A 23,511-nucleotide genomic window follows, 5' to 3' on the forward strand; every position below is an offset into this window, starting at 1 on the left:
GACAGATTGTATGAATTAAGACAGTAATGACCATACACCAGATGATTTGTGGGATGATATCAAGAACATCATAACGATGAAAACTAAAGGTCATTAAGAAGATAAATAAGGAAAAGACCAGAATGGATGTCGGAAGAGACTCTGGAACTTGCTCTCCAGCTTATAGATGCTAAAGCAAATGGAAGATATGAAGAGATTAACTAACTGTATACAAAATTTCAAAAGGCCGCTTGAGAAGGCAGAGTCAACGATTATAATGAAATATGCAGAGACCTGGTGTTAGAAAACCTAAGGGGAAAAACAAGCTCACCATTTGTCAAGTGGATTGAATTGAAGAAAACAACTCTTGACGTGCACTATTTAAGGATCTGTAGTGGTTATGAGTTGGGCTGCTAACCTGAAAGTCAGTAGTTCAAAACTACTAGCTGTTCCACAGGAGAAAGATGAGGGTTTCTGCTTCTGTAAAGATTTACAGCCTTGGAATCCCTATACAGGGTAGCTGAGTTGGAACCTGCTCCACACAGTACATAACCATAGTGGGCAGAATATTGAATGATTCAGGACGCATCAAAAGAGGATGGAAGGGCTCTTCCACCACCATTTTAAATCCAACTCCATACAATGCTCTGCTGCTACTACTCCCGTGACATGGTCTACGTGCTAGCACCCCCCTGCCACCTGCTCCACTGCAATGGAGGACATGAACAAATGCAGCAACATAGAGGAATTTGCAGAGGGATCCAAGATAAACATGTGCAAGAATCAGCAGGATGACAATAAAATGTTTATTGGAGGCTTGAACTGGGATACAAGCAAGAAAGACCTTACTGTGTATGTATCTCGATTTGGAGAGGTTGTAGTCTGCACAATTAAAACAAATCCAGCCACTGGACGGTCAAGAGAATTTGGAATTGTGCTTTTCAAAGATGCTGCTAGTATTGATAAGGTTTGGAACTGAAAGAACACAAACTGGATGGCAAATTAATAGACCCCAAAAGAGCCAAAGCTTTAAAAGGGAATGAACCCCCCAAAAAAGGTTTTTGTCAGTGGATTGAGTCCAGATACTTCTGAAGAACAAATTAAAGAATATTTTGGTGCATTTGGAGAGATTGAAAATATTGAACTTCCCATGGATACAAAAACAAATGAAAGATGAGGATTTTGTTTTAATACATATACAGATGAAGAGTTAGTAAAGAAGTTATTAGAAAGCAGATATCATCAAATTGGTTCTGGGAAGTGTGATATCAAAGTTGCACAGCCCAAAGAAGGAGCAACAACAACAGAAAGGAGGAAGAGGTGCTGCAGCTGGTAGGAGACGGGGTACTAGGGGTCATGGATGAGGTCAGGGCCAAAACTGGAACCAAGGATTTAATAACTATATGATCAAGCATGTGGAAATGACAATTATTGCCTATGGTGGTGATCAAAACTCGAGTGGCTATGGTGGATATGATTATACTGGGTATAACTATGGGAACTATGGGTGTGAACAGGGATATGCAGACTACAGTGGCCACCAAAGCACGTGTGGCAAGGCATCTCAAGGGGGATAGCAATCACCCAAACAATGACCAGCCATACTAAGCAGGAAATTGGAGAAAACAGGAGAAGATGCTAAAGTAGCCCTTCTTGGCAGGACGACACTGAAGATTGGTCTTCTGTGGATCTAAGATGACTTTTTGTAAAAGACTTTATTAGTGTACAAGATACAATTCTGTCCAACTGTATATAGCCACCACTTAGTTTTATTTTTACTTTGGCCTTTGCTATCTGTGTTTTGACTCGATGTGGATTTGTGTTTATATAAATTTTATTTGTATGATTTCATGTTAAACCTCAAATAAAATGCTTCCTTATGTGGGGGAAAAAAAAAAAAATAGAGGCTAGAAGGAATACAGAGTCATTGTACCAAAAAAATATGGTCAAGTTCAACCATTTCAAGAAGTAGCATATGATCAAGAGTCAGGGATGCTGAAGGAAGAAGTCCAAGGTGCACGGAAGGCATCGTCAAAGAACAAGATGCCAGGAAATTGATGGAATGCAGATGGAAATCTTTTAACAAACTGATGCACCACTGGAGTTGCTCACTCAATAAATTTGAAAGACAGATCCCTGGCAGTTGATTGGAAGAGATCATATTTGTGCCCATTTCAAAAAGATGATCCAACAGGATGTGGAAATCATTGGACAATATCATTAATATCACATGCAAATAAAATTTTGCTAGAGATAAGTAAAAAATGGCTGCAGTAATACATTGACAGGGAACTACCAGAGGTTCAAGCCATTTTCAGACAAGGACGTGGAATGAGAGATGTAATTGCTGACATCAGATGAATCTTTGGTGAAAGCAGAGAATGCCAGAAAGATGTTTGCCTGTGCTTTATTGACTGTGCCAAGGCTTTAGATTGTGTGTATCTTGACAAACTATGGAGAACACTGTAGAGAATGAGAATTCGGGAGCAATTAGGTAATTGTGTTCATGAGGAACCTGTACATAGACCCAAGAAGCAGTTGTTCAAACAGAATAAGGGAACATTGAATAATTGAAAATTAGGAAAGGTGTGTGCCACAGTTATATCCTCTCACCAGACTTATTCAGTCCGTATGAACAAATAATTCGAGAAGCTGCATTATATGAAGAAAAATATGGCGTCAGGGTTGGAGGAAGACTCATTAATAACCTGCAATATGCAGATGATACAACCTTGCTTGCTGAAAGTGAAAAGGGCTTAAAATACTTACTGATGAAGATCAAAGACATCAGAGTAAAGAAAACAATAATCCTCACCACTGAACCAATAAATAACATCAAGATAGATGTAGGAAAAAATCAAAAACAGTTTAATGGCAGTTTGATTGACTACTACAAGAACAAGCAAGTCATTTGCCAGGGAGCCATCAAGGCAAGCAATCAAGTCCCCTCAGGGTAAACCCCCTTCCAAGACTGAAACTCAGAAGGAATACATGAACAGACATGTAATCTTTTTTGTTTTTACAGTTTTTATTGTGGATTGAGTGAATGTTCACAGGGCAGATTATCAGTTTTACATTCAACAAATCATACAACTTGTTAAATTACTATGATTATAATCCCGTCCAAGGAGCTCTGGTAGTGTAGTGGTTATGAGTCGGACTGCTAACCTCAAGGTCAGCAGTTCGAAACTACCAGTGGTTCTGCAGGAGAAAGATGAGGATCTCTGCTCCCGTAAAGATTTACAGCCTTGGAAACCCTGTGCAGGATCACTTTGAGTTGGAACTGACTCAACAGTACCATCAGTTAACAGTATTTCTTAACATGTACCATCAGTTAATAATATTTCTGCCTATTCGCTTTAGCTCTCTCTCTCTCTCTCTTTTAAAACACTTAGGCATATATATATAATAATTTACACCACCAAAGGGCTCATTCTGCAAGTCTGCCTCCTGGCCGCCATCTCTTAGTCCCTCTCTTGCCATGAATCTAGAGTCCTTAGGTGCACACTCTCTCCATGTCCCCATCTCTGCCTCCATCTCTGGTGTTGCTGCTTCTTTGGATAGGGTCACACATTCCACTTGTGCTCTTCTCCCTTGATGATCCTCGGGTCCTTAATTAGATTAACTACTCCCCTCGTTTTTGTTACAAAACTTCTACCTTTACAGTTGTGCCAGTAGCAATTAGTCACGATAACTATCAGACATGTAATTTTACTGGTGACCACGTTGGTCTAACAATAAGGGGAAGTGGGGGATAAACAGCAATGAAGCTGTAAGCTAAGTCCGACCACATTCAATAGACTCCTGTCAGCCTGGATTGAGACCTGGTTGTCCAGCAGTATAGTGAGGCCTAGGGACTCCTGAGTGCATGGACAGGGGCATAGTCACAGAGGACTAGAGCGGAGAGTGAAGCATCCTGCTGATATGAAGTGAGGGGAGATGCAGAACATCCATACTTACAGATAGTACTCACTTGACCAGGCTTCAATGGCCGGATGATCAGAACTCGACTAGAGGAAGAAAGAAGAGGGAAAAAAGTGTAATCCGCTAAAATTTGATGAACTTGACCTATGCTTACAGATGTAGTAGCTTAAAAAAGGGAACGGATCTTTACAGCAAGATCATTCCCACCCCCTCTGTACATAGGGTTGACAGGAATGGGCAACTTAGACATTGGCTACCCAAAATGGGGGTGGGGGTGGGGAGGGCTACAAAGGCATGAAGTGACTGGCTTACAAGTACTCAAAAGGGATCTTTCTGAAGGTGCGGGAGAAGGTAGAATCTCCACTGAGTGGTTTCCAATCTAGACGGGGCTGGTGAAAGGAGATGTGGATAAGACTTTTGTGGTTCAATAGTGAATAATTGCTATCAGGAGTGATTCTGATTGTTGCAAATGTAAAGGTAGACATTTTGTAACAAAAGGGGGAGAGTGGTTGATCTTGCAGTCCTGGAGTGGAGGACCCTGGGACCATCAAGGGAGAAGAGCAGAGTGCAGGACCCTATCCAGAAAAGCAACAATGCCAGAGATGGAGGCAGAGACGACAATGTAGCGAGATGGAGCCACTTGGGACTGTAGACTCAAGGAGGGAGAGGGGCTGTGTGCTGGCGGCTGGGGGACAGGCTTGCAGGGTATGCTCTTTGGTTGTTTGAGTGGTTATATATTTTTGCATGCTTCGGTGTACATAAAAAAACACTCTGGAGGGAATGGAAGCAAATGCTGTTGAATGATGATGCATGGAGGGGATTGTAATCATTGCAATGAAACGAAGTACGATAGGATTAGTGTAAAGCTGATGTTCTCCCATGTGAAGTATCACTCAATTCACAATAAAAACTTAAAAAAAAAACAACAACGCAGTATCTATGGAGCACAATAAAATGAGGTATGCCCCTAGACTAAAAGCACTGGATTGTTTATTTTTAAACGGTGAATTTTACAGTCTATAAATTGTTGTTATTCAGTGTCATAGAATTGGTTCTGACTCCTAGAGAACCTGTATAGGATTTCCGAGGAGCAGCAGGTAGGTTTGACCCGCAGACCTGTGGTAAGCAGTCCAGTGCTTATCCTACAGCACCACACCATAGTTCACATTTTTAAAATGCATCGAGTTTTACTAATTTTAAGAAAAGAATCTCTTTCTTTATATACATGTAGTCCCTCACTTACAACCGAGTTCCATTCCAAAGATTACATCATAAGTCAGTTCTGTCGTAAGTCTCCCCCTTTTTTTTTTTTTAGTTAAAAAAATATATTACTGCCCTTTATTAATATCTTTATAAATCTGATATCCTGTTTGTTGGAAGTTAGAAGCATTACATATAAACTTACAGATGTATTTTATGTATGTAGTACATGTTATTAAAAATCTATAAAAATATAATTGTAAGGCCACACACACACAGATAGATGGAAGAAAGATATAAGTTATCAAAGACTTCATTTTGCTTGGATCCACCATTAACTCTCATGGAAGCAGCAGTCAAGAAATCAAACAACATACTGCATTAGGCAAATGTGCTGCACAAGACCTCTTTAAAGTGTTCCACAGCAAAAAATGTCAGTTTGAGAACTAAGGTGCACCTGACCCAAGCCATGATATTTTCAATAACCTCATGCGTGTGAAAGTTGGACAGTGAATAAAGAAGACCATAGAAGAATTGATGGATTTGAGTTATGGTGTTGGAGGAGAATATTAGAAGTACCATAGACTTCCAGCATAACCAACAAATCTGTTTTGGAAGAAGTACAACCAGATTGTTCCTCGGAAGCCTGGATGGCCAGACTTTGTCTCTCATACTTTGGATGTGTCAATAGGGACATGTCCCTGGAGAAGGTCATCGTGCTTGGTAATGTGGAGGGTCAACGAAAAATAGGCGGATCTCCTCAATGAGCTGGATTGGCACAGTGGCAGTAACCGTGGACTCACAAATAGCAATGATTGTGAGGTCGGCACAGGACCAGGCAGTTTTTCGTTCTGCTGTGCATAAAATTGCTGTGAGTCAGAGTTGACTCGACGGCGTCTAACAGCAACAACAACAATGATTGTTATATGAATGTGTGTACTATTTATATAGGCACAGGCTATGTGCAAAGATGGTACTACTGCCATTTATTCTTATACAAAAATAGATTTTGTGCCTATAAATGGAATAGTTTCTATTTGAAAGACCTAGCTTCTATGTCTGACCCTTGGTTTTCAACATTTCATGCCAATTTCTCTCTATGTGACGCTTCCTTTCCCCAGGAAATATGGTATCTCTGTGCATTAGCTGAGTATCAATGGCAGCCATGAGATTTGTGAAGACTGGTGTCTTTTCTTAAGTCTTCCCTAGATCTAACTTCAGCTTGTCTTTTACCCTGAGATCTATTTTATTTTTTTGCTTCCATGAAGTTGTTACATAGTACTGCTCATCTATAGAGAATATATTTATGGATTAACTGAAGAGTTTTACATTTTTCTAGTGCTTTGTTGTTGTTAAGTGCTATCAAGTGAGTTCTGACTCATAGTGACCCTGTATAGGGTTTCCAAAGAGTGGCTGGTGAATTTGAACCAGTGACCTTACAGGTCAAACCGACCTACTTACTGGTCCAGTGCATTATCCCATAGCACCACACCAGGACTCTGTAGTGCTTTGTAGGTTGGATTAAATATTGCTTGTTTTTCTAAAATCTCTAGCTCAAAATCATTGGTAGTATTATTACAGTAAAGTAGACTTTTTCACACAACTTTAACTAGAGATAGCAAGAGTTCTTTTTTGTATCCACTAAAAGATCTTTAAACAGTCAGTTTGAACATATCAGAATTAAATAACCTTGTATGATTTATCAGTTGTTAAAATTTTGTTTAGATTTATAGAAATAGAGTATGAGCATCTTTCCAGAGAAGAATGTGAGAAAGAAGAAACACCCTAGTAATTAGCCAACACTTGAAAAGATAGGATCGTTGAGCCTTTACCATCTCTCATATGTTCTTCATCCTAACTTTTGCTCATCCATAGCACTTCATACAATGACTTAGTATACACGAAATATATTGATTATAGACAAGCAAGTCTCACACCTACTCTAGACTGTGAGCATAAACTTGTCTTACTCATATTTTGTATCTTAAGTTTCTGGGACATAATTGTTAAGTGCTGTGAAGTTGGTTCTAACTTATAACTACCCTATTATAGGATTTCCAAGGCTGTAAACCTTTGTGGGAGCAGAAAGCCTCATTTTCTCTTGCAGTGCAGCTGGTAGTCTTGAACTGCTGACCTTGTGGTCTACAGTCTAGTGCTTATCGTATGGAGCCACTGCACCTCTTGGGACACAGTAGATGCTTAGTAATGATTGTGGATTCCCTTCAGTTGATTTGTTCTTTCAGTTTTCCATATTAAATTTAAGATTTATAATAGTTTAAATAAAACTGCATTTATTAAAGTCTGATAATGAGACAGGTAAGACATTAAACATCTTTTATATTTAATAAGAACTGTAAGGCACAAAAAATTTTAAGACATATTCTTAGAGAATTTGTAATTTGTGTATGACTAGGTATCAAGAAAATGTTAAAATAAATAAAGTTGCTGATATCTTCAGTGAGTTGACATTAAACATGAATTTTTAGCTCATTTTATAGCACTGCTTTTGGGCCTGGGACATGAATCTTGCTCTTTCTATTGGTAATGGGAACATGAGGAGAGAAAGAGTAATGGGAGAGATGGTTAAGAGATGTGGACCAGGGAAGGAAGGATAGCTGGACTTGGATGGAGAACCCTAGAGATTATGGGGCTTCAGTGGTTAGTGGTAGATTTGGAGGAGTCAGTACAGGAAGAAAGCTCTGTGGACACAACATTTTGGGTTTGGTGATAGAAGTATTTTCAAGTAGTATAAAGAAAGCTCTTTTGGAGATGGAATTTTCAATGATGTAGGTATTTTTCACTTAGTGGAATGCTTGTTTTTAAACCAATAGTATTTTATATTCTTTGAAATCTTAATAAATTTCTGTCTTTTCATTTAGTAATTTTCAGGGTGGTGACACCCACAGAAGAAGCACTTGAGTGGGATATTCTGGAAGTTCAACGCCTCCATGATCACCAAGATAATATTCTTTCATTGGTCAATATCAATGGTAAGTTTATTATGTACGTTTCTATTTGACAACATTTTCCACATGTTGCTACGACCTTTCTACACTTCAGTCTTGTTTATAGGGTTCTAAAATTGCTACCATTAAAACAATTAAAACAATGTTTTAAAAAAATATTTTAAAAAATTAAAACAATGTTTGCAGGAGCCGGTAGCTCTCCCACAAACATGGTGAACCTTCCTAAAACCTGCCGGACTTTTTGTAAGAAGTGTGGTGAGCACCAACCCCACAAAGTGACACAATACAAGAAGGGCAAAGAGTCTCTGTATGCCCAGGGAAAGCGGTGTTACGAAAGGAAACAGAGTAGATATGGTGGGCAGACTAAGCCAGTTTTCCAGAAGAAGGCTGAAACTCCAAAGAAGATTAATGTTGAGGCTTGAATGTGTTGAGCCAAACTGCAGATCTTAGAGGAGGTTGGCTGTTAAGAGGTACAAGCATTTTGAACTGGGAGGAGATAAGAGAAAGGGCCAGGTGATCCAGTTCTAAGCTTCATTTTGTTTTATTATTAAAACAATAAAATCTTGATGTTATATTAAAAACACACACACACAAATGCCGCAGATTAGTAGGATTTTACATTTATGTAACTCTGAAGTGTGAGGCAATGGAGCTGAATGCATCTGATAGCCACCTTTGCTAGAGCTAAGATTTAGGCACAAGGAGAAGACTAAAATAGGGCAGAGAAGAATGTAGATGAGGAAAGTATAATGACCTCAGTCAGTAGTTGTTAAGTGTAGATGGTTACTGTGGCCTATAATTACTGCTTGTCAGCGTACGTATTCAGTCTGTATGCTGAGCAAATTATCCAAGAAGCTGGATTATATGAAGAAGAAAATAGCATCAGGCTGAGAGGAAGACTAATTAACAACCTGTGATATGCAGATGATACAACCATGCTTGCTGGGATCAAAGAAGACTTGAAAGACTTACTGATGAAGATCAAAGACCACAGCTTTCCGTATGGGTTGCACCTCAGTGTAAAGAAATGAAAAATCCTTACCATGGGACCAATAAATAACATCATGATAAATGCAGGAAAAGATGTAAGTTGTCAAAGACTTCATTTTGCTTGGATCCACAGTGAATGCATGGAAACAGCAGTTAAAAAAAAATCAAATGATGGATTGCACTAGGTAAATGTGCTGCACAAGACCTCTAAAGTGTTAAAGAGCAAAGATGTCATTTTAAGGACTACGGTGTGCTTGACCCAAGCCATGGTTTTTTCAGCAGCCTCATATGCATGTGATAGTTGAACAGCGAATAAGGAAGACCACAGAATGAGTTATGGCTCTGGAGAAGAATATTGAAATACCCTGAGCTACCAGAAGAGCAAACAAATCTGTGTTGTAAAGAGTACAACAGAATACTCCTTGTAGAGCAGGATGCGGTGACTTACAGTCTTTGGACATGTTGTCAGGAAGGGACCAGTCCCTGGAGGAAGGCATCATACTCGGTAAAGTGGAGATCAGCATAAAAGAGGAAGACTCCAATAAGACAGGTAGATACAGTGACAGTAACAGTGGGCTCAAATAGAATAACAGTTGTTAGAATGGCTCAGGACTGGGCGGTTTCATTATATTGTACATAGGGTTGCTATGAGTTGGAACCAACCTTGATGGCATCTAACAGTGACAACAACATAAACAATATGCTATTGTTTAGTAGCATATCAAGGAACTCTGGTAGCATTGTGGGTTATGCATTGGGCTGTGAACCTCAAGGTCAGCAGGTCAGATACACCAGCCACTCCCCATGAGACAGGAGACTTTCTGCTCTTAGAATGACTTATAGCCTCAGAAACCCTACAGAGGGTGGCTGTGAGTTGGAACTGACCCCACCAGTAACATATCAGTCTTTTTTGGAAGATAGCTAAGGCTAGTTGCTGTTTTATAGAGATTAGAAATAATTATGCCCTTTTGTCTTACCTACAGCATCGAATAAATGCTCATATAGCAAGCTGCACCCTTATAGAAGAATGAGTCGTATTCAAGCCCATCATAATCTTGATGGGGTACACTCTGAGACTAGCACCAAGCTAAAGTTCTGCAGAAAATGGGTCTTGTTGGTTTTAACTTGTCTGTTTAGCTTTATAAATGATTTTAATCAGATTCTCACATCAGATGGCAAGATAGGATCACAAACCATAAATATTTGGCATTTAGGTAGTTTACTTGCAAATAAAAGTGACAGATTATATATATCAAAACTGCTGGATGATCTCGTAAGAAGGTCGCATTAGAGGGCCCCTGGGAGTCCTGGTGTGGCGCTGTGGGCTAATGCGTCAGACTGCAAAGTCTTTTGAACTGCAAGGTCAGTGGTTCAACTCACTAGCTGCTTCTTAATAAACCCTATACAGGATCATTGTGGGTCAGAATTGACTCAACAGCACTTAACAACAGCAACAAGGAGGATTGAATTTAAAAGTCTGAGGAGACTGACTATAAGAAGGGTTCTTTAAAAATGCTGTGAATATGATATAGTTGGAGGACTGAATTATTCCAACCAAATAATATACCTGAGGCCTATATTGGCTCAAAAAATGAGGTGGGGGCACAGACAACAGCAAGTATAGTCTCCCATTTGTGTGCCAGTCAGTCACATCTTCAGATATATCAGTAAGAACGTCTCTCCTGGCTCCAAAATCCTCCTTCTTAATAATCTTGGAAAACCTACTGCAAGTCTTTTAAGTGGCCAGATTGTCTGTGGTGATGGAAGTAAAAATGGTTGGGAGCTCCCTGTAATTTTTTCCTGGAAACTCTTTTTTTCCACAGCCATGGATGACAACACAAAAGGCAAATTCCTATTTGGGACTCTCTGAAGCCTCCTTGATAATGCTAAGTCACAAGCTCAAAGTCACTGGTGCTGCTGAGAAAAGCACAGTAATGTGCTGGCCCCATTAAACTGATCCTGCCTTGTTTTAGCTATGAAGCCCTAACACCATTAAGTAACCAGCACGCTGCTTAAAGTGAAAGTGGTGGGGATATTACCATACTTCTTTTGCTATAATGTGCTGAACAGCTTGTAAGAGTTTAGCTAAGAAAGCTTTCTTAAAGAATTTCATTGCTAATTTCTTAAAGGGGAGGAGGGAAGGAGGAAAAGTTAAAGCAAAAAAATTGGTTAATGGAAGTTACAGAAAAAATCTGTATTACTTTATAAACTCCATGATGATAAAATTATACTATAGCTAATATTCTAAAAGCATATTTAAGAATCATTCATGAACAGGGAGTCTGGTAAAATCTGTAAAACATTTGAGGAGAGTCCAGTCTTGTATCTAGGCCTATCTGCCATGCCAAAGATTTGGAGTTCCTGAAATGACTGTCTTAAGTTGTTAGGTCCATTCCTGTGACTGTTTGCAGCCGCTTCTTTGTACCCATCCATTACCAGTGAAGGATGTGGGTGATTATTAGCTTTGCACCTGACAGGGGAAGAACATATGTAGTAGGATTATCCCTAGGCAACCTAAGAAAGGTATAGTAGAACTTCCACAAATATGAATCGTAAATGGCCTGGTTTGCTTTAAGAGATCTGAATGCCTAGACAGAAAGTTTTCTAAGACAAACAAGATAACCTTGCTAATTTCTTCTGCCAAAAGGCTCCATGCTTCTTCTGGAGTTTATTTCTTTTCTTATTCTGTGCTGACAGCATGGTATGGTAACCAAAAAGTGTTAGTCCCTGTGAAGGTAAGATATTCTTACTAAGCGACTTTAGACAATGATACAGGCTGAAAATCCATTCACTAATAATGTACACCATTGTGGTTGTTTGGTGTGAGACATTTTGAATGACTAATTTGAGAATATAAATAATTTACATAGTGACATGCTTTACACTGACTCAGATAAATGCCAATATTTTGCTTTTACTGCAAAACTCCAACTGAGCATTTGTACTTTATTGCACATATGAACTTTGCACATACTTAGAGAGTAAGTCAGAGCAAGCAGCTGGATGGTATCAGTAGGTAAACTGTGTTTCTCTCTCTCTGTGTGTGTATTTGATTTGAATGAAATTGGAAAGAGGAGGGAAGAGATGTGACTAATGGTCAAGGAAACATGATTGTTCAGACTCATGGACCTTATATAGGGTTTCTGAGGAGTGGCTGGTGTGTTGAAACTCAGACCTTTTGATTTGCATTCCAGTGCTTATCCTATAGCACTACAGGACTGGAAAGATTAACATTGTCTTAACTTTTCCACTATTAAAACTGGACACTTGTGTTTCTCTCCACATATAAGAATTGAACTTATTTCTTCACAGGACAAATTTTATAGCCAGTTAATAAACTCTGAACTACACATTAATGGCCTTGGAAACAAGGCAAATAATGTTTATAATTTCATTGATGGTCATTCTTTATTTCTAAGTGATTGGTCATCTAGTTAGAAATTTGTATCCTACTGGTTTGTTTGATAAATGAAATAATGAAACTGTAGTTATAAGAGGATTTTAAAAAGTTTGTTAAAACACTTCCATTATCTTTAAATTCTATTATCTATAAACTTTTTGAAGCTCCTTGTATTATAAAAATATGTCATTAATATATTTGCATATCAATATAAAACATACCTTTACAACTGTATTTTCTATGACTTCATTTTGTGGGTGTTCTGCTCAATCCCCAGTTGGTGATCTAGGTTATCTTCAGATTTTTAAGATTATGTATAAACAACCTTGAGGTTGTATCCTTTCTGCTGGGTCTTGTATGTTCTTTTCTCAGGATAAGTTTCTAGAAGGTACAGTTGTGTTGTATCAATGTTTTTCATGTTTTAAAAGTTTTGATATGTATTGCCAAATTAATTTTTGGCAAGGTTAGAGCAGTTTACATTACATGAAGATGTTTAGTCGCTAATGCCTTTGTCTTCATTGGCTGTTTTCCTGCTTTATCCTCTTCCCCAGTTTTCAGGTTAATAAATGGTATGGCACTGCTTTATCATTTCATTATTTATTAAAGAATTGAAACATTGTTTCAGATGCTTACTGATATTTCTTGTTTTTGCTTGTTCAGGTCCATTTATTTTGTTGTGGTATTTATCTTGTATTTACTGATTTATAAGAGCTCCTTATGTATCAAATGTAATAAATATTTTTGTCACATCTAAGTTACAAATTTCCCTCCAGCTTTTTTGTTATGATTTTTTTCCCCCAAAAACAATGTTTATACAGAGTTACTTCCTTCTATCTTCCTGTGACATTTCTTAACGCAATATTTATGCAAGTATTTATATTTATTTTCTTCAGATATTTAATGTACCTTTAATGCTTTGATCTATTTGGAACTCATTTTGCCAAGTCTTTTGTTCCCCAAATTGTTAAGCAAAAATTCTTATATCAAGTGTTTTTTTCCTTACTGAAATATAATAAGTATAATATATGGAGTAACTAAGTATATTCAGGTTTATGAGTATTTATAGTCTTTCTGTTCTGTTACTTTGATCTTCTGTTTGACTTTATCTAGGTATCTAACTGTTTAAATTTGAAATTTTATAGAGCATTGAAGTCATTTTTGTCTCTTAACCTAAGTAAAATAATCAGTAAATGAGCATATGTGAACTCTTCCTAGATTTGAGTTTTGCCACTGGCTCCCATGTTGGAGAGCTGATCATTTGGGATATCCTGGACTGGACCATGCAAGCCTATGAACGCAACTTTTGGAACCCTTGTCTACAGCTGGACACACAGCAAGAAATAAAACTCTGTCAAAAATCAAATGACATTTCTATTCATCAGTTTACATGTGATGAAGAGGTAAAAATGTATAGAATACCTATAAACTTAAATTTTTCAAAAAACCCAGTTTCAAATTTTAAAAAACAGAGAATCCAGTGATGGATACAAAAGGATATCATTGTATCTATCATTGAATACAGCGGTTCTTTTTTTTTTTTTTTTTCCTTTTTTAAGTTTTTGTTGTGAATTGAGTGATACTTTACATGGAAGAACATCGGTTTTACACTTATTTCATTGCAATGATAACAGTCTGCTCCGTGCATCATCATTCAGCAGTGTTTGCTTCTTTTACCTCTGGTTGTTTGTTAGTTTTTTGAGATGTACACAAAACACTCAGGAATATATAATCATTTAAACAACCAGAGGGCACATTCTGCCAGCCTGCCTCCTGGCCACCAGCATACAGCCTTTCTCTTTCCAAGTCTAGAGTCTTCAGCTGCTCTGTCTCTCCATGTCCTCATCTCTGTGTCCATCTCTGGTGTTGCTGCCTCTCTGGATAGGGTCCCACATTCTGCTCATACTCATCTCCCTTGATGATCCTAGGGTCCTCTGTTCGTAGACTGTAAGATTAACTACTCCCCCTTTTTGTTACAAAAGTTCTACCTTTACAGTTGTGACAGTCGCAATTAGTCATGTTAACAATTATTCACTATTGAATCATAAGAATCTTAACCCCATCTCCTTTCACCAGACCTGTCTAGACAAGATGAAAGCTATTCAGTGGGGATTCTGCCTTCCCCTGCACACTCTGAAACTAAACTTCCTCTTAAAAACTTGTAAGGCAATCACTTTGTGCCTTTTTCGCCCCCCTCCTTTTAGGTAGGTGATGTCTAAGTTGCCTGTCCCTATCAACCCTGTATACAGAGGGGATAGGATTGATACTTGAGGTGAAGATTCCTTCTCTCTCAGTTGGTATTCTGAGCTACATTTACATCCATAAGTGTAGGTCAGGTTCCTCAAATTGTAGCAGTTTACACTGTTGTCAAAAATTGTTTTTTTCATCTTCCTCTAGTTGAGTTCTGATCATCAAGCCATCGAGGTTAGGTTAAATGAGCACTATCTACATGTTTGGGGCATTTTTGTGTGTCTCCCCTCTTTATATCAGCTGGATGCTTCACTCTCAGCTCTAGCCCTCTGTGGCTATGTCCTTGTCCATAGGCTCAGGTGTCCCCAGGACTCACCACACTTTGGACCAACCAGCCCTTCCTCTTCTCTCTCTCATTTCCGGATCAGCAGGAGTCTATGGAACGTGGTCGAACTCAGTATCTTCATTGCTGCCTTTCCCCCTCTTCCATTCACCAGATGACCTACATGGTCACCAGCCATCTTACATGCCTGCTTAAGTGTTCCTTTGAGTTTCAGTCTTGGAGGAGGGGGTTTGTCCTGAGGGGACTTAATTGCTTTCCTTATTGGCTCCCCAGTGAACAACTTGCTTATTCTTATAGTAGCCAATCAGACTGCCATTTTTGTTCTGGAGTTTTCCTGCTGGTCTTTCTTTCAAGAAGTACCTTCTGCTGCTCTAGCTGTTCCAGGATGGTCTGCCTGAATACAGTGGTTCTTAATTATGCTCTAAAATGGTTTGAGTGCTTTGGATGGTTGTACCACTTGCATAGAGCTGCAGAGTATGAATTATCTCAGTGCATTGAACGGGTACCACTTACATTGAAAAAGCATTTTTGCCTTAGCTCTTATCTTTGAGTAAACATCTGGTTAAATGGCCAGAGATTTTGAAAAACTATATTGTAGTCTTGGGTTGTATTAAATAATCTCCTAAAATTTGAAGATAATGTTTACAATTGTTTTCATGAACACTGTTGGAAACATTCTATTGTAGATTCTGGTGAACATGTCCTGGAGAGGTAAAAGGAATTTAAAACTTTAGGAATGGTTCTCTTTTAGTCTCTTGATGGAAGATGTTGTTGTTAGATGCCATCGACTTGGTACTGACTCATAGCGACCATATGCACAATAGAATGAATCACTGCCTGGTCCTGTGCCAGCCTTACAGTTGTTGCTACATTTGAGCCTATTGCTGCTGTCACTCTACCAATACATCTCGTTGGGGGTCTTCCTCTTTTGTCTCTGACCCTTCAGTTTACCAAACATGATATCCTTCTCCAGCAACTGCTCCCTCCTGATAATATGTCCAAAGTATGAGATACGAAGTCTGGCCATCCTGGCTTCCAAGGAGCATCCTGGCTGCACTTCTTCCAATATTGATTGGTTTGTTCTTTTGGCAGTCCATGATACTTTTAATATTTTCCACCAAAACTATAACTCAAAAGCATCAATTCTTCTACGGTCTTCCTTATTCACTGCCCAACTTCCATATGCATATGAGGTTACTGAAATACCATGGCTTGGGTCAGGTGCACTTAAGTCCTCAAACTGACATGGCCAGTGCCCCTCAATTTACATTGTTAAATGCAGGATATTAATCCTGGGGACCAAGTGGTTCTTTCCAGATTTCAACTCTGGTTTAGCTTTGGGGCTTTGGTCTACATATTTTAGGGGCTGTATACTTTGAAAGGATTTCTGGTGTGGTGCTGCCGGTAAATGCGGTAAACTACAACATCGGTGTGGGCCATTAAGGCCAGCAGTTCTAACTCACCAGCTGTTCCTTGGAAACCCTGTACAGGGTTGCTATGAGCCGGATCCTGACTTGATGGCACTTAGCAACAATACTTTGAAACCCTATCATTGAGAAGGGTTTTGAGGTCTCAGGGTCTTTGGTGAAAACAAGAAGGTATGATTACAAATGAATGATTGTAATACAGTTGTTAGCCGAAGTGTTGTAACTTGCCAAATAATTTCAGAAGCAAGTTTGGTTTAAGGAAAGAGCATGTGATTTTAATACTAAGTTCATGTCTAATTTTTGTGACTTTAGTCTTTTTAAAAATTTCAACTTACCTGTCTAGAAAGTGGCAGTGATGCTTCCCCGTGTTAAAATGTTTGGGGGCCAACGTAAGATTGTTGTTGTTAAGTACTGTCGAGTCAGTCCAACTCATAGTGACCTTATATAGGATTTCCGAGGAGCGGCTGGTGAGCTTGAACCGCTGATCTTGCAGTTCGGACCAACCAGCGCATTAACCCTCAGTGCGACACCAGGACTCCTAATGTGTAAGATAATACTGGTGAAAAGTGCTTTCAAAAGATTAAGGATGCTGTTTTAGTAAAAAGGTATTTCTGATACTATATTTAGGAAAACTCTAGGTTTTTTGTATTCTTTATAGGTCTCATGATTGCGTAAGCATGTTGTTGTTAGTTAACTTCCAGGTGCATGTGACTCAAAGCAACATTACGTATGACAGAACCAAACGTGGTCCTATGCTCTGCCGTCCTAACCATTATTGGTATGTTTGAGCCCATTGTTGTGGCTCCTGTGTTAATTCATGTCATTGAGGGTTTTCTTCATTTCTACAGAACCTGCCTTACCAAACACAATGACTTTTTCTCATAATTGGTGTTTCTTTAGGATGTGTCCAAAGTATGTTAGGCAAAGTTTTACCATCCTCGCTTTTAAAGAGCTTTCTGCTTATATTTCTAATCAGATTGATTGGTTCAGTATTCTGTATTGATTACTCATCAGCACTACAGTGCAACTGAATCAGTTCTTCTCTCTTCCTTTTTCACTATCCAACTTTCACATGCACGTGAGGAGATTTAAAAGCTCATGACTTGGGTCACAATGCACCTTCATGGTTGTTATGTGCTGTGGAGCCAGTTCCAACTCCTAATGACCCTGTACAGGGTTTCCCAGGCTGTAAGTCTTTACGGGAGCAGAAAGCCTCATCCTTTTCCCGCGGAACGACTGGTTGTTTTGAACTGCTGACCTTGATTGAGATTAGCAGCCCGACTCTTAACCACTATGTTACCAAAGCGTCTTACAATGCACCTTAGTCGTTAAAATCACATCTTTGATTTTTAAAAAATTTTCTACAGATTTTCCCAATACAATACATAATTTCATTTCTTGAATGCTGCTTCCATGGGTGTTGATTGTTGATCCAAGTAGAATGAAATTGTTGACAACTTTAAAGTCAAGTCCTAATAATTTTGCTCGCAATTTTCAGGCAAAAACAGACAAATAATTTCCCCAAATCTATTTCTTGTGTTATGTGACTAAAAGCTGAGGCTATACAGTTTGTTCTTATTTTCCTCAGTAGCTATATTCTAGAAAGTCATCATGAACGCTGAATTAGCTAATACTTAAATACAGGGAAATGCCCAGCTAGGTTTCCACTAGCCTCTGGTCACAAAATTTTCATCAATTTGATCAGTGTGTATGTATAACCTTGTTTTTATGTGCTGTTGATTAATTAGCATTGAACTCACATCCAACAGTACTATAAATTGTACTTGAACAAGTTTATTCAGCACATTATGTTCTCCATAAGTTACATCAAACCTTCTTTCACTTGGAAACATTAGAAAGCACTTCACTATGCATTGAGAAGCTATTTTTAAACTGAGATCACCTGCGAAAAGCAAAACAGAAAAAGAAAAAAGTGAAAACATGGCATTAAACAGAGTGTCAATAGGACACTTGTTTACAGTATGATAGCTGAAAAAGAAGACATTGTATCTGTTGTTTGGCATGTCCTTTGGGCTTCTTGAAGTTTTTGCTACTCTACACACATCTATGAATGACTGAAAATGTTTCAAGAACTGATTTGGGGTGAAAATGAGTTTTAACAAGTAGGGTAATCTGCAAATCTAGAATCCACAATTAGGATTGGTGATGATATGATACCTCAGAAGTTCTTCTGCAGGACCAGATTGGCTGCCAGCCATAGCTCCTTTCTCTCCTCCATCTGATATATTTGTGAGGAAGACAGTGATGTTGTTGTTACGTGCCATCGAGTCAGTACCGACTCATAGTGACCCTATGCACAGCAGAACAAAACACTGCCTGGTCCTGGGCCATCCTCACAATTGTTGCCATGCTTGAGTCCATTGATGCTGCCACCTTGCCAATCCATCTCTCCGGGGGTCTTCCTCTTTTTCTCTGACCCTCCACCTTACCAAACATGATATCCTTCTCCAGAAACTGGTCCTTTCTGAAAATATGTCTGAAATATGAGAGATGAAGTTTGGCCATCCTGGCTTCCAAGGAGCACTCTGCCTGCACTTCTTCCAAAATGGATCTGTTGGTTCTTTGGGCAGCCCATGGCACTTTTAATATTCTCCTCCAACACCATAATTCAAAAGCATCAATTCTTCTATGATCTTCCTTATTCACTGTCCAGTTTTCACATGCGTATGAGGTTATTGAAAATACCATGGCTTGGGTCAGGTGCACCTTAGTCCTCAAGCTGACATCTTTGCTCTTCAACACTTTAAAAGGGTCTTGTGCAGCAGATTTGCCTAATGCAGTACGTCGTTTGATTTCTCGAGTGCTGCTTCCGTGAGTGTTGATAGTTAATCCAAGAAGATTGATAGTTAATCCAAGTTGTCCTTGACAATTTCAGTGTTTTCTCCGTTGATAAGAATGTTGTTGATTACTGAGTATTAATGGCTGCATTCTCCTGCCTTCTAAATACTGGGAGCTTTCCTTGCTGCTCTGACAGTTTGGGACTTCAGAGGGCAGGGCAGTACAGTAATTTGGACTGAAGGCAAGAGTAGTGAAAATAACCGAGGTTTTCTGATACCACACTAGGACTGGAAATCTATTACACCAGGTAGTGGTATGTATTAGTTTGACACCCACTTCTGAACTTTTTCCCTCCTAGAATGTCTTTGCTGCCGTTGGAAGGGGTTTATATGTGTATAACCTTCAAATGAAGCGTGTGATTGCCTGCCAGAAAACTGCACATGACTCCAATGTCTTGCACATTGCCACACTTCCAAACAGGTACAAGTTCCTGTCTCTTCTGCAATAGATGAAAGAACTGCGCAGTTCCCAGGGCCACCAACATAATTTCTCCAGTGGCAAAGTTACCTGGTTTCAAGGCTCGACCTGCTGTGTTATTTTGGAAATGGAGAATGCCCCGTGGCTCCCTCTAACCAGACACATTTGATGCAGTATATTACAAAATTTCTAAGAAACAAAGTTCAAATGAATTACATGGAATTTCATGTAAGAAGAGAGAGTTTAAAAAATTGGTACTTATTTTAAAGAACAAAGGGCTTTGGAACATTTACAGTGAATTTATTTTTGTGTTTTCCATAAACACACATTTTTGTTGTCTTTTGTTTTGTAGCCAGAATCATATAGTAGTCTCCTTATTTTCTAAGCCTACTGACTGAGGGTTTTCATCTCAGTCAATTAGGATTCTGGGTTCTTGAGGTGAAATTACATGAAGGGAATAGCAAGAGACACACTTAATGAAGATCGAGAGACACACTTAGTAAAGATCCAAAAGAGAAGGGAAGAGGGCTGGGCAGGACATTGTGAAAATGTATTTCATACTCTGTTTTCTAAAAATGCATCTGGAAAAAAAAAGGAGATGCTAATTTTAGACTACGTGAGCTTAACGTAACAAACAGCCTGTGTCTGTCTTGAAGAGTGCTTTCACTTCATATCGTAAAGTTAAGAGAATTTTTTTCATATTAGTTCCTGGTGAGTGCTAAATAAAAGGAATTAAGGACCGCACCAGTTTGTTTGAGTGCACGTTGAGCCATGGCCTTGTGTGGCGCTCTTTGTTTTTATTTCTGCTCTTCTGTTCTGACAGGCAGTTAGTCTCATGCTCAGAAGATGGCAGTGTACGCATTTGGGAGTTACGAGAAAAACAGCAGCTCCCAGCTGAGCCCGTACCAACAGGTGAGAGTGTCTTCTCTCAAAAAAGGGAGTCTCTCCCTTGTTTTCATTTGAAAGCAGAAGAAATAGAGTGTGCTCCAAATAGAATTTCAGAGATCTAAGATACTTGCAGATATGGTCATTGTTTTTATTGTTGTTAAGTGCCATCGAGTCGATTCCTACCCATAGTGACCCTGTATGGGGTGTCTGAGGAGCGGTTCGTGGATTTGAAATGCTGACCTTGTGGTTCATACTGACATTGGAGTTCAGTGCATTATTCTGCAGTGCCACACCAGAACCTAGGGTTTAAATCTTTATACCTTTAATTTCTATTGATAGATTTCATTGTATTTATTATACTATATTAATATAAACTCCTCCTGGTGTGGTGCTGTAGGATTAGCACTGGACTTGGAGCCACAAGGTTGGCATTTCAAACCCACCAGCTGCTCCTCGGAAACCCTATATGGGGTCACTATGTGTTAGAACCGACTTGATGGCACTTAACAACAATATAATTTTTTAAATTTAAGTTTAAAACATAATCTCATGGCCTTTTTACTTCTATGATTTTTTGGTTTGAAATCAAAACCCTGGATGTTTAAACAAATTAGTTTAATAACCTTTACATAAGAAGTCAGAGAAGGATAACTTCTAGTTTCTTCTTTTTACATGAAGTCCTAGGGTGTTGCTTTTGGATACATACCCATAGCTTTTCCTTGTTGCCTTTTATTACCATAGTCTGTGCTGCGTTTTTTTCAGTGCCTGCTTCCTTGGAAACCCTATACAGGGTCGCTATGGGTTAGGATCGACTCGACAGCACTTAACAACAACAACAACACATAATCTTTAACTGGTGACAGAGTTATGTTTCTTTGTTTTTGTTTTTAATGTTTAAATCTGAGCTATACCTTGTTTTTGTTTTGTTAAATTAGATGCTGCTATTCAGGCATTTACTTCTTTATCATGTTGTTATTGCACTTTCACCAGAGGGTGAATAGGGGCTAAGAAAGGTGAAATGAAATAAAAAACAAAACAAAAGAAACCTAGCATAGTGCCTGGCCCCATCATTCTCTTGTTGTTATTGTGGTTAGGTGCCATCAAGTTGGCACCGACTCATAGTGACCTTATGCACAGTAGAACGAAACACTTCCCGATCCTGGGCCAACCTCACTACTGTTGCCACGCTTGAGTCAATCGATGCTGCTACTTGGCCAATCCATCTCATTGGGGGTCTTCCTCTCTTTCTCTGTCCCTCCACCCTTACTCTTGACTAAAGTCAGCACATAACATCTTTGTACTTCAGTTTTATGTTTTTGCTGTCTCATATTACTGTTGGAGCCCTGGTGTGGCGCTGTGGGCTAATGCGTCAGACTGCAAAGTCATTTGAACTCCAAAGTTGGTGGTTCAAGCTCACCAGCTGCTCACTGGAAACTCTATACAGGGTCGCTATGTGTTGGAATTGACTCGACAGCACTTAACAACAAGAATTACTGTTGTAAGTAAGGAGTGCAGAAAGTTTGGAAATGACAGGTGATTGTGTTTTTCTAGGTTTTTTTAACATGTGGGGATTTGGAAGGGTAAACAAACAAGGCAGCCAACCTATTAAAAAGCAACAAGAAATCGCCACTTCATGTTCACTGGAGCTTATTGGAGATTTGATTGGCCACTCATCATCTGTGGAGGTATTGCTTTTTAATTTGCCATATAAATGTCCTGGCAGTTCCTGCTTTTGCACCTTGCTGTGCGGTTCATTCAGCTGATCTCATAAAGACATAAACTTCATAGCTTGCTGCATTTCCATGATAACTGTAGGTTTGTGCTGAGTCTGATTGTGGAAAAGGTAGGTTATAGTACGCTTTAGGGCTCACTCTTCAAAAAGATGTTCTGAGGAAACAAAGAATGCATGGCTACTAAAATTGGGCTTAATCATCATTATTTATGAAACCAGGGTAACTAATAATAAAAATAATAAGAATAATGTTTAGTGTGTGAGAGGGCTCCTGAAAAAATTGTACTCCAAGATAATCAAAATAGTTCATGAACATTTTGAAGCCCCCTTGTGTATGTCTAATATATATGTAATGTTAGTAAACAGAAGGTGAATGGAGGGTTGTAACTGTATGTATCGAGTTAAAGCCTTACTAGAACCTAATTCCAGGGTCTTTATTAAATTCATGAACAGAACTCTGTTTTTAGCTCCCTTTAAAAGATAACTATCTGTTAACTTTAGCAAAAACCCTGTGCCCTGATTATTATTGTGTCTCTATGAAAATATGAAGTGAGAATTGTAAGATGTATGCATTTCTGACTTGTAGAAATCCAGATAGCATTAATATTTACCACAGGCACTCTTGCCTGTAATGAGTAAAATCAGTCCAAATAAAGAGATGATTGGAACTGATAACAGTGTAGTCAGGGCCCTCATTAATGAATTTCTAAAATTGTCCTTCCTGGGGTTTCATAGCCAGTGAATAACAAATTACTTTTCATTTGGAAGTGCATACTTAGAAGCAGCAGCTACACACTTGTTACTGAACATTTTCTATGTCCCAGACCCTGTGCTAGACACTGGAGTTTACAATGAAGTCTAAAGTATTAATTCCTCCTCTCTTAGATTTTATACTTTAGCAAGAAAGGAAAGATACAGACCTAGTAAGCTGTTAATGAAGTTGGTGTATGGATAAGTTGTTGTTGTTGTTGTTAAGTGCCGTCGAGTCGGTTCCGACCCATAGCGACCCTGTACAGGGTTTCCGAGGGTGTATAGCAGGCAGTAAATACTGAAGTGTTAGAAGAAGCATTTCTTGCTGAATGTTTCGGGAAAATATACCAGTGGCAACGAGTTGAACCTTCAGAGTTTGATGGGGTTAATGTAGCCTTGTGACTGTAAATTCCTTGAGATTGTCCTATCCTTCTTTGCTCTTCTCCAAC

The 23,511-nt window shown here is 38.9% G+C and overlaps 1 protein-coding gene across 1 annotated transcript in view; it reads left to right on the plus strand.

The window, feature by feature from the left end:
- Nucleotides 1-23,511, plus strand: part of WDR41 (WD repeat domain 41) — an 89,907-nt gene that overhangs the window by 64,244 nt on the left and 2,152 nt on the right. The window contains exons 8-12 of the mRNA XM_006873282.1: nucleotides 7,983-8,093; nucleotides 13,675-13,859; nucleotides 19,574-19,695; nucleotides 20,516-20,604; nucleotides 22,132-22,265. Of these exons, the coding sequence (XP_006873344.1) occupies nucleotides 7,983-8,093; nucleotides 13,675-13,859; nucleotides 19,574-19,695; nucleotides 20,516-20,604; nucleotides 22,132-22,265 (641 nt within the window). The remainder of the gene's footprint in view (nucleotides 1-7,982; nucleotides 8,094-13,674; nucleotides 13,860-19,573; nucleotides 19,696-20,515; nucleotides 20,605-22,131; nucleotides 22,266-23,511) is intronic.

Source organism: Chrysochloris asiatica, unplaced genomic scaffold (genome assembly GCF_000296735.1).
Source record: "Chrysochloris asiatica unplaced genomic scaffold, ChrAsi1.0 scaffold00234, whole genome shotgun sequence".
Classification (NCBI taxonomy): Eukaryota; Metazoa; Chordata; class Mammalia; order Afrosoricida; family Chrysochloridae; genus Chrysochloris; species Chrysochloris asiatica.